Source organism: Malus domestica, chromosome 15 (assembly GCF_042453785.1).
Source record: "Malus domestica chromosome 15, GDT2T_hap1".
NCBI classification, from domain to species: domain Eukaryota; kingdom Viridiplantae; phylum Streptophyta; class Magnoliopsida; order Rosales; family Rosaceae; genus Malus; species Malus domestica.
In genome coordinates, this window is record NC_091675.1 from 31,871,442 (window position 1) to 31,887,199 (window position 15,758).

At 36.0% G+C, this 15,758-nt stretch overlaps 1 protein-coding gene across 1 annotated transcript; it reads right to left on the reverse strand.

Annotated features, from left to right (window-relative positions):
• Positions 1 to 824: 824 nt before the first annotated feature.
• On the reverse strand, positions 825 to 2,485 carry LOC103401602 (zinc-finger homeodomain protein 2-like). Its single transcript, XM_008340314.4, has one exon. The coding sequence runs from the start codon at positions 2,138 to 2,140 to the stop codon at positions 1,304 to 1,306; it is 837 nt and encodes a 278-aa protein (XP_008338536.4). The 5' UTR covers positions 2,141 to 2,485; the 3' UTR covers positions 825 to 1,303.
• Positions 2,486 to 15,758: the final 13,273 nt, after the last annotated feature.

Below are 15,758 nucleotides of genomic sequence, written 5' to 3' on the forward strand. Positions count from 1 at the left end.
ATTCATGTAAGTATTATATAATAATATATATATATATATATATATTCATTCTGCAGCAGTACAGATGATGACTGCAAAAGTAAATGCAATGTATGCAAGCAACAGCAAAGACTACTACTTGGTAGAGAGAGAGAGAGAGAGAGAGAGAGAGAGAGAGAGAGAGAGAGAGAGAGAGAGAGAATTGAAGGGAAAAAGGAAGGAAATAGAAAGCATTCATCATATATTCATCATATATAGGTATATGTAGGTATGAATAAAGAGAAAAAGGTTTGCATTGCATTGCAGTCAATGAAGAACATCCATACAATCATACAATTAATCTTCTCAACAAATGCTAATACCAATACAGAACGTCTGATTCGTGGACCAAAACGGAAAGGTTTGGGAGATTGAATAATTGATGAGAAGAGAAAAAGAAGCAGCAGCAATAGACACACTGCAGAAATGTACAAACATGTGGAGAAAAGACGGGCATGATCGATAGTCATTAAATCAAACAGGAAAATGCAAAAATCCATCACACACGCTCGATTGATCCTCCCTTCAACCAACTCATCACACACATACTAACTGTGGAGGGAGCAACAAGTCATCACACACAAATTGCGGAAAACAATTTGCATGGAACAGGTTTACAAGCACGTGACATTGCAATCCTACAATGCAATATTGTCACATAGAAATAAACTTACAAATGAAATTGTATTATATTGGACCACACGACGTCATGGTGCAAGTCCTTCTCTAAATTGTAAAATCAACAAACATTGATATGATCTTGATCAGCATTCGCAGCTAAAGATTGCACACTCAACAAACATTGATAATGTCAACCCATTTGGTAGCTAGATGAACAAATTAAGATACATATTTTACATGCAGTACTGATAAAATGTTCAAATTAATGGGCCACATTCATCTAAATCAAGTGTTCAAATAACACCGGCTAGCTACTGGATCAATTAAGCCAAACGAAACCCTAGCTAATAAGCTAAAACACTAAAATCCGGAGAAAGTAGTAGAGTTTTACTCAACAAAGTCAGCTGCAGGCACACTGATCCAGAAGAAGAATGCCCCATAACTGATAAAATCCTACTACCACATGGTAGCTAGCTTGCTAGCAACCAAGTCACGATGTTGTCCTAAATTATGATAAATACAAAACATCAGAAGAGATCAAACAACGACGTCGATGATGACGACGATGTACATGTTGAGGGTTGTTGTTCATGTTCATTGTTTGGTTTTGGGGGTTTGTTTTGTTTCGAGCTTAAGTTATGAGCACATAAGCTTAAGAGCTTAGCTAGGGTTTCTTACCCAGAGTGTGTTTGTTGTTATGCATCCAAACCTTGAGCACGTGGCGCTTCACCCCGGTCTCGTTACAGAATTGCTGAACCGCCGGTTCGTCCTGCTTCTGAATCCTCCACCCGAGCCGCTCCGCCAAGCTCAACATCCTCTCCTTCTGCTCCTGACTAAACTTTGTCCGAAACCTCTTCTTCCCAGAGGACGCCGTTCCGTGCATACCCATTCCCATTCCCAAACCCCCACTCCCTCCGCCACCGCCACCGCCCCCGCTGGGATTCGACACGTCGTCATCCTGCTCCTGCCCCCCGCTGTAGGTCCCTCCCCCTCCCGAAGTAGACGGCAAAGCCAGCGGCCTGTGGTGCGCCGCCACGTGGAGGTAACCAGCTGGAGTCCTGTAGTACGGTGAGAACTGCGGGTGGTGTTGCTGCCCGTGGTGTGGCACCAGCTGCCCGTACGCATCTGTTATGACTCCGAGACCGTGTCCTACCGGGTCGCCCTCCTTTCGGTGGAAGTTCCGATGGCAGTTGCAGGCGGCACACTTGAGCGCGTCGAGCGTGCCGTCCGGGCCGGCCGCCAGGAACTCGCAGCACCCGTCCAGCGCGTGGCCTCCAATCCCCACCGCGTGGTTCTTCAAGCACTCCCGGTACCTCACAGCCTTCCTTGGTTGCTGCTGCTGATCAGACGCCGCCGCCGCTGCAGCAGCCGCTGCTAGCGCCAAACCATCTGGTCCAGAACTCGACATTTTGACTCGGCCTCCGGCTGAGTTGCCGAGCGAGTCGTAGCTAGCCGCCATCTCCATCTCCTCCTCGTGCTCCTCTTGATCCTCAAACTCCATCTCAATTAATTAATATATATTGATTAAAATTAGAGAAAAACGGAAAAACCCCACCAATTAATGAAAGAGAATCAACCCAGAAAGAAGAAGATAAAGAGAGGGCTGAGTGAGTTTAGAGAGAGAAGATAGAGAGAGGGAGAGGGAGAGAGAGAGAGAGAGAGAGAGAGTGAGAGAGTGTGTGTCAGGTGTAAATTTTTGTATAAACTCAGTCCCCTCACTACCTCTCCCTGCAAACAAAATAGCTTGGCTCCCTGAAAGCCCTTGATATACTTTCCCATTTCCTACTCCCAACCGACTACTCCCGGTTGAACCGGTCACTCTCACCTTTCACCCTCCGTTTTTACACCGCGCGGTAAGTTTCAGAGAGCTGTGGGGGAGTGTCAGACAGACCACCGCTGCCCCTACGCGTCGTTTATACTCTGGAAATAAAAACAAGAGAATTATTTAATTGTATATTTATTTCCTTCGTTCAAAAGTGTCCCACGCGCTGAAGCGGGGATGGTGGTGCTGGGCACATTCCAGCAGGAAGAGACGTGGAGGCGCGTGGGGTGTCGCGTACGGGGGAGAGAGGGTGGGGGATTGTCGACTTTTAAGGCAGCTGGGCTACGTGCACTCGTTTCCGACATGCGTGACGCGCTTGTTGGCGTCAAAATTTTGCATTTTGTATTGGAATTTTTTCATGTGTTTCTGTCTGAGAAAAGAGAGCAAAATATTGGGAGGGTGTTTTTGTAACAAAAAACACCACTAGAATACTACTCTTCGTCTTTGGTTTGGTGTGTTGTGGGGTGCAACAGCACCCCTTTGGTTCCACAAGACCTGTTACCAACCGATTTCTAAAGGGAAATAATGTTGGTCTTAGAACTTTCTATCTCATATTTTTCCCTTCCCATCCCAATGCATAAGTTTACACACACAAGGCCTAATTGGTAAGCTTCTTTTTTTTTTTAGTCAAACAAACTTTCAGTAAAAATAAGGTCAAAAGTGTCAAACCACGAAAACACAAAAAAGGCAGGCAGGCCACACAGACAGCCAAGGCCCCCAAAAGACAGAAACAAATATAAGACACTACAACGAAACAGAAAATAGAAAGGGAAAGGCGACGATGACTATGAAGACAAAAGGGGGGGGGGGGTGGAGCAAGGCAGCCCATCACTAGACAGCATGAAGATCAAAGAAGATGGGGGTATTTTGACCCAATTTTTCGGGCGTGTCTTCTTCATAGTTAGTGAGACCAGGTTGGCCGCATAGTTCACTTGTCGTGCAGCCCGTACCCATTTGTGGTGTTCGAGGAGACTCTTCAGTCGAATTAGGCTAACTGTAGGGAAAATACACCCATGGTGGTGACTTCGATCTAGTGTTGATACAGTCGATTACCTCCTTGAAATCAGATTAAAAAAATAACTTTCACCTAGTCTTGTTGAACTGTAAAATTGAAAGCATGGACCACAGCTTGAGCATGGACCACAGCTTGAGCATGGATCTAATCTAAGAGAAATATTTGTAGGAAGCTTACACGTAAGAAACTTTTGATTGGAACGCTGCCGACAACCTGCTCCTCGAAAGCATGGATCTCATTTAACTCGTGATACAACAAACCAAGGAATAATGAGGTTAACGGAACTACGTGACCCCGCACAATCACAAGAGTTGAAGGCAGCATGCGTCTATGTTCTTACAGACATATCATAGCTTCGAACTTGCAGTTTGATTCCTAGAATTTATGCCAGAAATGTTTAATCCATTCGTTGAAATGAATCGCCTTACTCAAGGAAGTAGGGGCTCAATTCTGCAGCACTTTGAATATCTCAACATCAGCCATAGGTATAGTGAAAGGGATCTACGTTCCCCAAGATAGAAAAATGCATAATGTTGGCCACATCCTCCAAGGTAGGGGTGAATTCGCCTAAGCGCAGACGAAGGTGTGGGCTTCTGTGCTCCAGTGTCTAACCATAAGCCTAAAGAAGTCTAGTTCCACATGGATTGCTTCCTTCTTTGTCAAGAAGACAAAGTCCAGTACCTTTTTACTCTTCAATACCTCACACTAATTCGAGAATCCAAGCTCGGGGTTTACCCACTTGGCCCAGCCAGTAGTTTCACCGCACGAGAAGTCGAAATGAATACGGATCGCAGGAAACATCCCACTCTTTATACAGCAACGTGAAATACATCTAGGATTGATAAGAGGCGCCAACTCCAGGGAAGACTCTTCCTTCTTAAAGCTTTATTTTAAGGACCAAAGAGAGGAGGCGGCTCTACTGCAGTCAAGCACTTTGAGGATTCCAGAGCCATGGTTTGCCTATAGGACATGAACGTTAAACTATAAAATGCCGCAATCCACCAAGCCATGTAAGATAAGCCACCCAAACATATTGAAAAGAAGCACAACAGGGCAAAAGGTGAGAATCTAGCCTAGGAAGACAAGCAAATATGCCTAGAGGAAAGCAGAATCTTTAGAAACTCAAACATACACATGCAAAAGCCCAAGACTTTAACATAGGACTAGCCTCCCTACATGCTATCATGCAGAACGTGCCCATGCCATGCCAACCAGCCACAAAATATAGAAAATCTGAGAAAAGAATGCTATACAAAGATCCAAGCCAAACAATGTAATCAATTAATCATGTTTGATTATACACCAAGAAGCAATCAAGCGAGGCTAAGTGACAATCGTGCAATATGCATGACAAGCAAGAAGTCTACAAAGGCAAGCATGCAAAGTTTCAAAGTTGAAAACCAGGAATATGAATTATATTTCGTGAGGGAAAATTGCACCCCTCGCCTATAAAACCCTAAAGTGTCCCTAGTGTGCAAGGAGAAAATGGGTAGGAATGTGTTCAAAATCCACCACCAAAGCCTTCAAGAAAATACGAAAAGAAAAAGGTAAAACTTTTCCTCACATGAGAGGAGCTCGTCGCAAAAGACAGCAAAACACAAGCAAAGCACACAGGAAGTCCGAAATACAGAGGATGATGAGCGATAGAGGAAGAAAGATGGAGCATAGAGGAATTTGAAAAAAAAAAAGAGTTAGATAAGAAAAGAAGAAGTAATGACAAATTAAATGCTTGTTTTGGAGAGATGGGAAGTTTAAAACGATTACAGTAAAAAGGTAAGGGAATACCTAGTCTTCAGATGATGAGACATGCACGGGAAACAAGGGCGCACATCGTCACGATGCCATTTGTAGCCATGTGGGAAGGGGAAAAGTCCCATCATGAAGGCTATCTTTAAAATATTCATTTAGGCCTGAGTTTGATTGCTTAGCCTATTCAAGATTTTTCATAGCCCAAACAATCAAGGGGATAATGTTGAAGCCCAAAATTGTCATGAGCAAGGCCAACTGCCATGAAAGCACCAAGTCAAGCCGAAACACATGTAAAGGTGCGAGATCAAGGAATGAACATATTCACGACCATGCCATGCTATGGTAATTAGGTTATACATTTATATAAATCATGTCATGCCCATACCTATTTGTCCCGCTAAAATAAGCCCAAGTCACATGCTCGAGGCCTGTCAAGTGCATTGTAGTGTGGATGGTTACGAGAGTTTATGAGGCCATGTGGAGTCAAGGTTATAGAGGACTTTGGGATGCTTGGGGGGGCCTAAAATCAAAGCCCATAATCCTTGTAGCCCACATAGGCAAGCATTAAGAGAAAACAGACTTAGTTTACCCCTTTTCCTAGCAAGCTAACCAATCCATCATTCACGCAATTCCCCCGTCCATCGATCGCGCGAGTACGCATCTAGTCAGCACATAGCGAACGAAAAAAGCATTCATAGAAAGGAACCAAGTCATAACCCTAGGCTCATGTGAAACCCCCAGCAAAGCAGACATTTAATGAAGAGAGAGGCTAACTTTCCATTCCCAGCTCACACAAAAATTCAACGCATGAAAGCCATGAGACGCACTACCAAAAGTAACGCTTGTGGAAAGTTGACCTTGGAAAACAACGCCTTGGGAAGAAGACATGATGCAGATTTCATAGGTTGGCAACACCTAGCCATCTTGCACCAAAATAAAGGGTAGCATAAGAACTAGGAAGAAAAAGGAGAAAGAAACAAGCCATAACTAAAGATTCATTGGGAATTAATCATTCAACTACAAATATAGGTCAAGAACTTTAGAGAGTGATCTGAATCCCCCAGCATAACATAGACAACCAAAGAAACCCAGGAGGCATTACTTTACAACCTTAGTATTTTCCATGCCCTCCCTATGAGTATTCGAGCCATTGTAAGCCTTGTTACCACCCTAGGGAACCCAGATTGTTCAATAGAGAACACCATACAACCACCCAATCTTTCTCTCTTTCATGCAAAAACTGATGAACTTCTAGCTTTCACACAACGCTTCTCTTGATCAAGCCATTATTTGTTTAATCATGCTAATCTTCGAGTCATTGATCTAACCGGGATATTTCCTAAGGCGAGCTAACTCTTTCGAGATATTCAGGACTTGGTACAAAATCGAACCAAGAGAGATAAGAGGACGTTCTCAAAGCCGAATTCCACCTTGACCTAAAAGTCCCCTAACATTACTTTTGGTGAAAATGTTTTGGAACCAATCATTTAGTCAAATGTCAAGTGAATTATGAAAATTCACTTTTTTTACTTCATGCAAAAAGCACATGTAATAAGTCCAATTTTTTGAACTACTATTAAGAATAGTCCACTTTTTATTTTTATTTTTATTTTTTTTAACCACAGTCCACTTTTTAAAATAAGTCAAATGATTAGGAATTCCTTATTGATACTAACATGTCAAATTTACCCCTAACATGACTATTAAAGTAATCAATGCAATTCCTAAAATTTTGGTCTGATTTATTTGTATTGAATTTGTGATTAATAAGGACCTTTTTACGTTTTAATAAAAAAGATAATATTAGGGAGATTAAATTTTTAAACTAAATTTGTAAGCTAAATGATGTGTCATCAATAACAAATAATTACCTTAACCGACACTTGATTAATAATTCAATCATTAACAACCACATTATTTGGTTTACACAATTTAGTTGAAAATTTTGATTTTCCTAACATTACCATAAAAAACATAATTTCTTAATTCTTGAATTAATTGCAATAATTAGATCTTTCATGTTCTACTTCTCACGGCTGGGTTTCTCCTCCTTTTTTTCTTCTTTCTCATTTTTGTTTGTCATCTGCTTTGTTCTTAACTGTAGAAATTAATTTCACTTATCCATTTCCGTTTGGTTAAGTCTGATTAAAGCACTCCAACCAACCGAACAACTATGAGATAGGTTGCTGTTATACTAACAACGGATAATATTTGGGTACTTACTAGTGAGTGAGTATTTATTGATCTTGTCCAATGATAAAGTAACACATGTTTTATTGTTTAAAAAAAATAATGAACACGACATTAATTTTTCTTGGACTTGAAAAACAAGAAACACGTGACATTTCAATTGGGCCGAATCAAAAAGTGAGTACATAGAAAGTAGGGATATTTTGGACGCAGTCCCTAATCCTTAATATTCTTTGATTAAAACCTTAATAGTATTCAAAGTTTGATCAAGGTCCCTTGACTTTGTACACCTTATTATATTACTATTAATATTTATATTTTTATAGTTTTGACATTAATTGTTTGATATTTTATGAGATTTATAATCCTATACATTTAAAATCCCTCATTATAATACTATTAGAAATGGTTACAATAAAAATATTCAAACATTTTGATTGAGTAAATGGATAAAAACTATGTAAAAATAAGAAATAATAAATGGCGAAAAAATGTATCCATAGTGTTAAAAAAATTGGTACATTTCACATATAACAAAGTGGTATATTAATAAAGAAGAATGGGTACATTAGAAATAAATTAGGGTACAGATAAAAGATTAAAAATTATGAATACAAATAAATTTTTAAAAACATAGGCGCTAAAAGAAATTAATACATGGGTACAAAATAAAACTAAAAAGAAAATACTAAAAATTTAAAAAAAATGTTGCAAATTAAAAGTGGGTACAAACTAAAAATATAAATATATGATACAAAGTTTAGGTATAAAACATAAATATACCATATGTAATTTTTCTATCATTGATTAAATATACAATGTCACATGAGGGTATACACATGGGTACAAACACAAATAAAACTTAAAAAATATGGGCACAAAAAGAAACTAATATATGGGTACAAATTAAAAATGAAAAGAAAATTGGTACAAATTAAAAAATATTTGCAAATTAAAAATAGGTACAAACTAAAAATAAAAATATATGATAAAAAAGTTTAGCCATAAATATAAATATACTAATTGTAACATTTTTAACATTAAAGGAATATATTTAAAAATAAAAATATTTTATTATTCAAATAATTAATGATGTTATTAATACCCAAGGACCTTGATCAAAAATTGAAAATGAGTAGGATTTTAATCAATGGAGTAACCAAAAGAAAGATGTGAAACTAATTTTCCCTAGAAAGTATTATCCAATAACAACTTTTACTAGGCCGATTGTAACATCTCACATCGTCTAGGGGAGTGGATCATCTATGCCTTATATGTATATTCTCATCTCTACCTAGCACGAGACCTTTTGGGAGCTCACTGGCTTCAAATTTCATAGGAACTCCGAAATTAAATGAGTTCGCGCGAGAGTAATCCCATGATGGATGACCCACTGGGAAGTTCTCATGTGAGTTCTCAGAAACAAAACCGTGAGGGTGTGGTCGAGGCCCAAAGCGGACAATATCATGCTACGGTGAAGTCGAGTCCGGGATGTGGTGGGGGCCCGAACCGGGATGTGACACCGATTGTGGTTGCGGTGGCACCAAAGCACCATGGATGCATTCTCTTGTTTTATTATTTCTTTCTCCCTTTCTTGTTTTATTTTTAATCAATCATGACATTTTATTGTTACATTGTGTTTTACTTCTGAAGTATCAAAGCTTCAAACATCTTCAGTTTCTTTTTTTGAATAATTTTTTGATAAAAAATATAAATATAAAAAACTTAATTTCCTAAATCAAAAAAAAAAAACTTAATAAAAAGGTCAATTGTCACATGCATACGCATGTGGCAAGACCTAATAAAAAAAAAACCCTTGCACGATGAAATTTTGTGCGACGAAACACACATCATCGCGCATAGTCCCTTTGAGCGATGAAATGTTGAACGACGAAACAAACATCCTTGCTCAAAGTTACTTTGTGCGATGAAATTTTAAAATTAGTCGCGCAAAGTCTTTACAAAAATAAAAAATTATTTTTTAAAAACCTTTGCGCGACAATATCCAAATATTTTGTCGCCTAAACCAATTTATTTCTTTTTTTATTTAATTTTATATTATAAATTTTAAAATATAGTTATTTTCATAAGTTTTTATTATTTTTAAAAACTTTGCACGACGAATATCAATAGTTCGCCGCCTAAATCCTATTTATTAGTTTTTTTATTTAATTCTATATTTTATATTGTTAAACTAAATTAGTTTATCTGTGTGACGAATCAACATTTGGTTGCCTAAACCCTATTTATTTTAATTTAATTATATTTTAAATTGCAAAATAAAATTATTTCTTTTTTATTATTTATAAGAAATATTTTTTTAACTTTTGCACGACAAACGTATATTTCGTCACTCAAAATCCTTAAATTTGGGCGGTCGCCAAAAATGAGATGCGGGATTTTTTTTAAGACTTTGCGTGATCAAAACTTCATTGCACAAAACCCTAAAAATTTGGGTGGGCACCAAAAATAGGACGCGGAAAATTTTATTTTTTGAATTTTTTAAAGACTTTGCACTATCAATATTTCGTTGTGCAAAGTGATATGGTTTTTAAAACCAAAATAACTCCTCCACAATTTTCTCAATGACTTTCTCTATTCTCTTACATCTCCTCTCTTTTCCTCTCCCCAAATCCGACCCTCTCTCTCACACTCACTCCTCTCACTTAATCTCTCTGCTCTTTCTCTTCTCTATCTCTCACTCACTCTCTCTTCTCTATTTCTCACACTCACTCTCTCTTCTCTATTTCTCACACTCACCCCTCTCTCTCATTCTCACTCACTCTCAATCTTGTCAAAAGGTATTTCTCCCCAAATTTTTTTCTTTCATTAATATGTATTTTTGGAGCTAATTAATTGGGTTTGGTGTGGGGTGGAGTTTGGGGTAGGATTTGGGGTATGCCAATTTTAGGGGAGATTATGCCGATTTTTTGATATTATTTTATGTTGTTTTTTGGTTATTTGACCATGTTTGTTTTGTTCGTAGGGAATCGTCGAGACTTTGACGGCAAAAGTTAAAGATTAGGACGCTATCAGACCATATTCCCCGCCACTACCACCACATTAGACTTGTATTAGGATTTTAGTATTGTACTTTGTTAATTTATGTGTACACTTTTAATATAATATATATTATGGATAACTTGATCACTATTTTTCATATGTAATTTTATTTTGAATATGTCACTTTAAATTAAAGTAAATAAAAAAATAAAGATACAATTAAATTAAATTTAAAAAAGTAAAAAGTCGAAAAATCTTGCGCTACCAAATGTTTGGAATGAATGCAATTCTCATTCCTCTCACTCCATTCCCCTTACATAAACACATCCGTAGATCCTCTATGGATCCCAGGATCAATTGATACTAGTCATTCATCAAAAAATGTGTGGTCATAGTTTTTTTTTATTTTTTTTATTTTTAATTTTCAACAGTAAAGCAGCTTCGTTTTACGTAAAAAAAAATATATATATATATAAAGAAAAAATTATGATCACATGATTTTTGATAAATGGCTGGTATTATTTGATCATCGAGATCCCAATGAGGAGATTTGGAAAGGATCCAAGTGTTGAGAGTTATCCTACATCGGTGAGAGACAAAGTTTGCTATGTGCTTATATGATCTTAGGCTACTTCTCATATTGCCCATTAGTTTTATGGTGGAACCTCAATTTCATCATGGTATTAGAGCGGGTTGTCCTCATGTGAAGCCAAATGGCCACACGCGCTCCACATCACCAAGTTGTTGTCCACGTGTAGGCTTGAAAATCCGCCACACGTGCAGGGGGTGTTGAAAGTTGTCCCACATCGGTGAAAGACAAGGTTTGCTATGTATTTATATGATCTTGGGCTACTCCTTATATTGTCAATTAGTTTTATGATGGAACCTCAATTTCATCATGGTATTAGAGTGGGTTGTCCTCATGTGAAGACAAATGACCACACGCGCTCCACATCACCAAGTTGTTGTCCACGTGTAGGCTTGAAAATCCGCCACACGTGTGGGGGCGTGTTGGTAGTTGTCCCACATCGGTGAGAGACAAGGTTTGCTATGTACTTATATGATCTTGGACTACTCCTTATATTGTCAATTAATTTTATGGTGGAACCTTAATTTCTTCACTAAATCCATGGGGGAGGTCACTGTTGTCCTTTTCAGTCTTGCGAATGAAAACCATAAAAACCTACATAATTAGTGGTGGCAGTCTAATCACATGAAAATCAGAAATGGTACTAATGATTTTTGGTGCCCTGCCCATCTCTTCCCTGCCCAACACATGCTGCTATCCCTTCCTTTCCCCCGGGGGGGGGGACCGTACGACTTTGAGTTTGATATATATCCATAAAAAATGCTTTGACCGTTACGAAATTGACACCTCAGGTGTCACTCTTTGTGTACCGTCTTCCCATGAGTCCTTCGACCCTTGTGACATCCTGATACGACTGCCCGCCAATTGCCCAATTTTCATAAATGTATTAATCTTCTCTTGTAACTTTCTTCTATTGTTTTGTTCTTTAAATTAAATTGGTCTTGTAAATGACTTAAACATTTAGGTTTCTACAGAGAAAAATGAATTAAAATCAATTCTTCGTCACTTTACTAGTAAGTGTCATTTCATACCATTTTTTAGGAAGCATTTCATATCGTCATAACTCACAAGACAAAGTTTTTGTATTTTCAGCTTTTATTTTAGACTAATTTCAATTAAAGATGAACTCGGGGTAGAGTTATTTACAAGTGGGAGAGACAACATGACAAGATTTGACGTATTTTGTTGAGAATGATCATCTTGTTCCATAAGACACCGGGTTTGATCAGGTATGGAAACAGTCATATCCTCTCTAAGTCTTGGAGTTCTTACAATCTAAGAATTGATGTGCATAGCAAGTAATCACAACTCTTAAGAGGGTGCAATATCTACTTCTAAATATCCTCTAAGATTCTCCTAGCTTAGGACAATGATTTTATCCTAAAATTGTTTCTTTCCGACTGGTATATATAGACCCCACCTATCTAATAACGCAATCATTGCACTCTAATCTCTTGCCTAATGGTTGAGTATCATACTTGCTTACTAAGGGGTGGTTTGGGAGTGAGGTGCTTAAAAAAAAAACACCCATGAAAAAAAGCTGTGAGGGTTTTAGATGTTTGGTAAACTGAAAAAAAAATGGCTTATTTTGGAAGCTGCTGTGAGAATAAGCTGAAATCAAAGGAAAAAGCTGAAGCTGCTATTTGCAGCTTTGGAAAACTATTTTTTTTTTTCAAAGCACACGGAGCTACAGTGCTCCTTTAATGAAAATACCCAATATCAGACTGCTTTTTTTTTTCAAAAGCACTTTTACAAAAAAGTTTACCAAACACTCTGCTGATTTATTTCACAGCCGCTTATTCTCACAGCAGCTTTTTTTCAAAGCACAACAATACCAAACCAGCCCTAACTTGAGCGTCGGAAAGCCTTTGGTCGGCACACTGCCAAGGCTTGTTCATGGTTATCTGTTGTTTAACAGGTTACTCAAATTTGTGCCTCCACCATACATGGTGGTACGCGAATTTGGTTCCAATAATTTCCTTCAAATCCCATGTTTATGATCTAGCATTATTTGTTTTCACTTGTAAAAAAGGACTTAAGTTTGAATCAATTAAAACCGATCAATCATGTCCAAGGATGATATTATGTTAAGATATGAACTATAAACTAGAAAATGGGAAGAAAAAGAGAATAAAGAAAGTTCGGTGATGATATTATGTCAAGGTATGAAGTATAAAGTAGAAAATAGGAAGAAAAAGAGAATGGAGAAGAAGCACAAGAGAATGGAAATGAGAAGTTGTATTTTTTATAAATACCCTGAATTATTACAATAACCTCCTAACAACTCTCTAACAAGTATGCATGCGATTGTGAAGTCATCTATTAAAAATTTGGTCTCCCCAATATGATTTTAAGAAAATTGCTCTAAAATTTGTTTTCATCACTTATTGTTAATATATATAACTTCAAATAATTTTCTTCCTCTCAAAAATTCGACGATGATTAATCATGTCTGTTCTATTTCTCGCTCTAGTGCCACTCACAATTTTAGTTAAAACTAAATAAAATCGATTATATAAATATAGAAATGGATCATCTTCAGATCCCTTCTTCCTAATCATCTAAATCAAGGGATCTGTGACGTTAAAATTTGATTCAACGATTGAAGTTATTATAACTTTTAAAGTGGGGCCCTGTTTGTAACCGTTGGATTAATTTTAACGGCATAGATCTCTTGATTTGGTAGATTAGGAGGAAGAGATCCGGAAAGGATCCCTTTCCACAATAGTAAATTTGGTTGTGACTTAATTATATGTATTAAGAAAAATCAATTAAAAAGGAAGTAGAAGTAGCATTAGGTTGAAGTGTGTTATGTTCCTTCCGAGTGCAATATATGGTTAGTATAATGGCACAAGTAAAGGTGTCAAACCACAAGGACTGATTAGACCTCTATAAATTACTAGCCTGAAAAGAACCCTAACTAAACAATGAAATCAACAAATTGAATGTAGGTTTTGTGCTGTTAATGAGAATAACTAAAAATACAAGAAAAATGTAACAACGAATGATATGTTGATTGAGAAACGATGAGGATGGGTCCAGGGATTTCGAGTTCACCATTACAAAACCAATTCCATGTTTATAAAGTTAAACCGTATTCAATTACCAACATGTTTTCAGAGTTCGTTTTACATATATATGATCAGCCATATGATGTGTGGTTTTGATCAAATTCTCCTAATCTACAACCTAATTGGGATGTTCAACTTCGGTTCCAAATTAAGAGTCTTTAGCATGCAAGAAAACGTTAAAGAACCAAAGAAAATACATGGTAGGATGTTTGCATAGCATTCTCTTCATTCATTCACATGTCTACCAAGATTAAGCTTGATGTTTACTATAAGGGATACTTTGGATGCGGTCCCTAATCCTTAACATTCTTTGATTAAAACCTTAATAGTATTCAAAGTTTGATCAAAGTCCCTTGAATTTGTACACCTCATTATATTACTATTAATATTTATATTTGTATAGTTTTGACATTAATTGTTTGATATTTTATGAGATTTATAATCCTATAAATTTAAAATTCCTCATTATAATACTATTAAAAACGGTTACAATAAAAAAAAATCAAACATTTTGATTTAATAAATGGATAAAAACTATGTTAAAATAAGAAATAATAAATACAAAAGAATGTATCCATAGTGTTAAAAAAATGGTACCTTTTACAAAAAAATAGGTACATTTCACATATAACAAAGTGGTACATTAATAAAGAAGAATGGGTACATTATAAATAAATTAGGGTACAAATAAAAGATTAAAAAAATTATGAGTACAAATGAATTTTTTAAAAAATATAGTTGCTAAAAGAAATTAATACATGGGTACAAAATAAAAATAAAAAGAAAATACTACAAATTTAAAAAAAAATGTTGCAAATTAAAAGTGGGTACAAACTAAAAATATAAATATATGATACATAGTTTAGGCATAAAACATAAATATACCATATGTAATTTTTCTATCATTGATTAAATATACAATGTCACGTGACGGTATATAGGGTACAAACACAAATAAAACTTTAAAAAATTGGGCACAAAAAGAAACTAACATATGGGTACAAATAAAAAATGAAAGGAAAATTGGTACAAATTAAAAAAATATTTGCAATTAAAAATAGGTACAAACTAAAAATAAAAATATATGATAAAAAATTTACCTAATCCTTAACATTCTTTGATTAAAACCTTAATAGTATTCAAAGTTTGATCAAGGTCCCTTGAATTTGTACACCTCATTATATTACTATTAATATTTATATTTTTATAGTTTTGACATTAATTGTTTGATATTTTATGAGATTTATAATCCTATAAATTTAAAATTCCTCATTATAATACTATTAAAAACGGTTACAATAAAAAAAAATCAAACATTTTGATTTAATAAATGGATAAAAACTATGTTAAAATAAGAAATAATAAATACAAAAGAATGTATCCATAGTGTTAAAAAAATGGTACCTTTTACAAAAAAATAGGTACATTTCACATATAACAAAGTGGTACATTAATAAAGAAGAATGGGTACATTATAAATAAATTAGGGTACAAATAAAAGATTAAAAAAATTATGAGTACAAATGAATTTTTAAAAAATATAGTTGCTAAAAGAAATTAATACATGGGTACAAAATAAAACTAAAAAGAAAATACTACAAATTTAAAAAAAAAATGTTGCAAATTAAAAGTGGGTACAAACTAAAAATATAAATATATGATACATAGTTTAGGCATAAA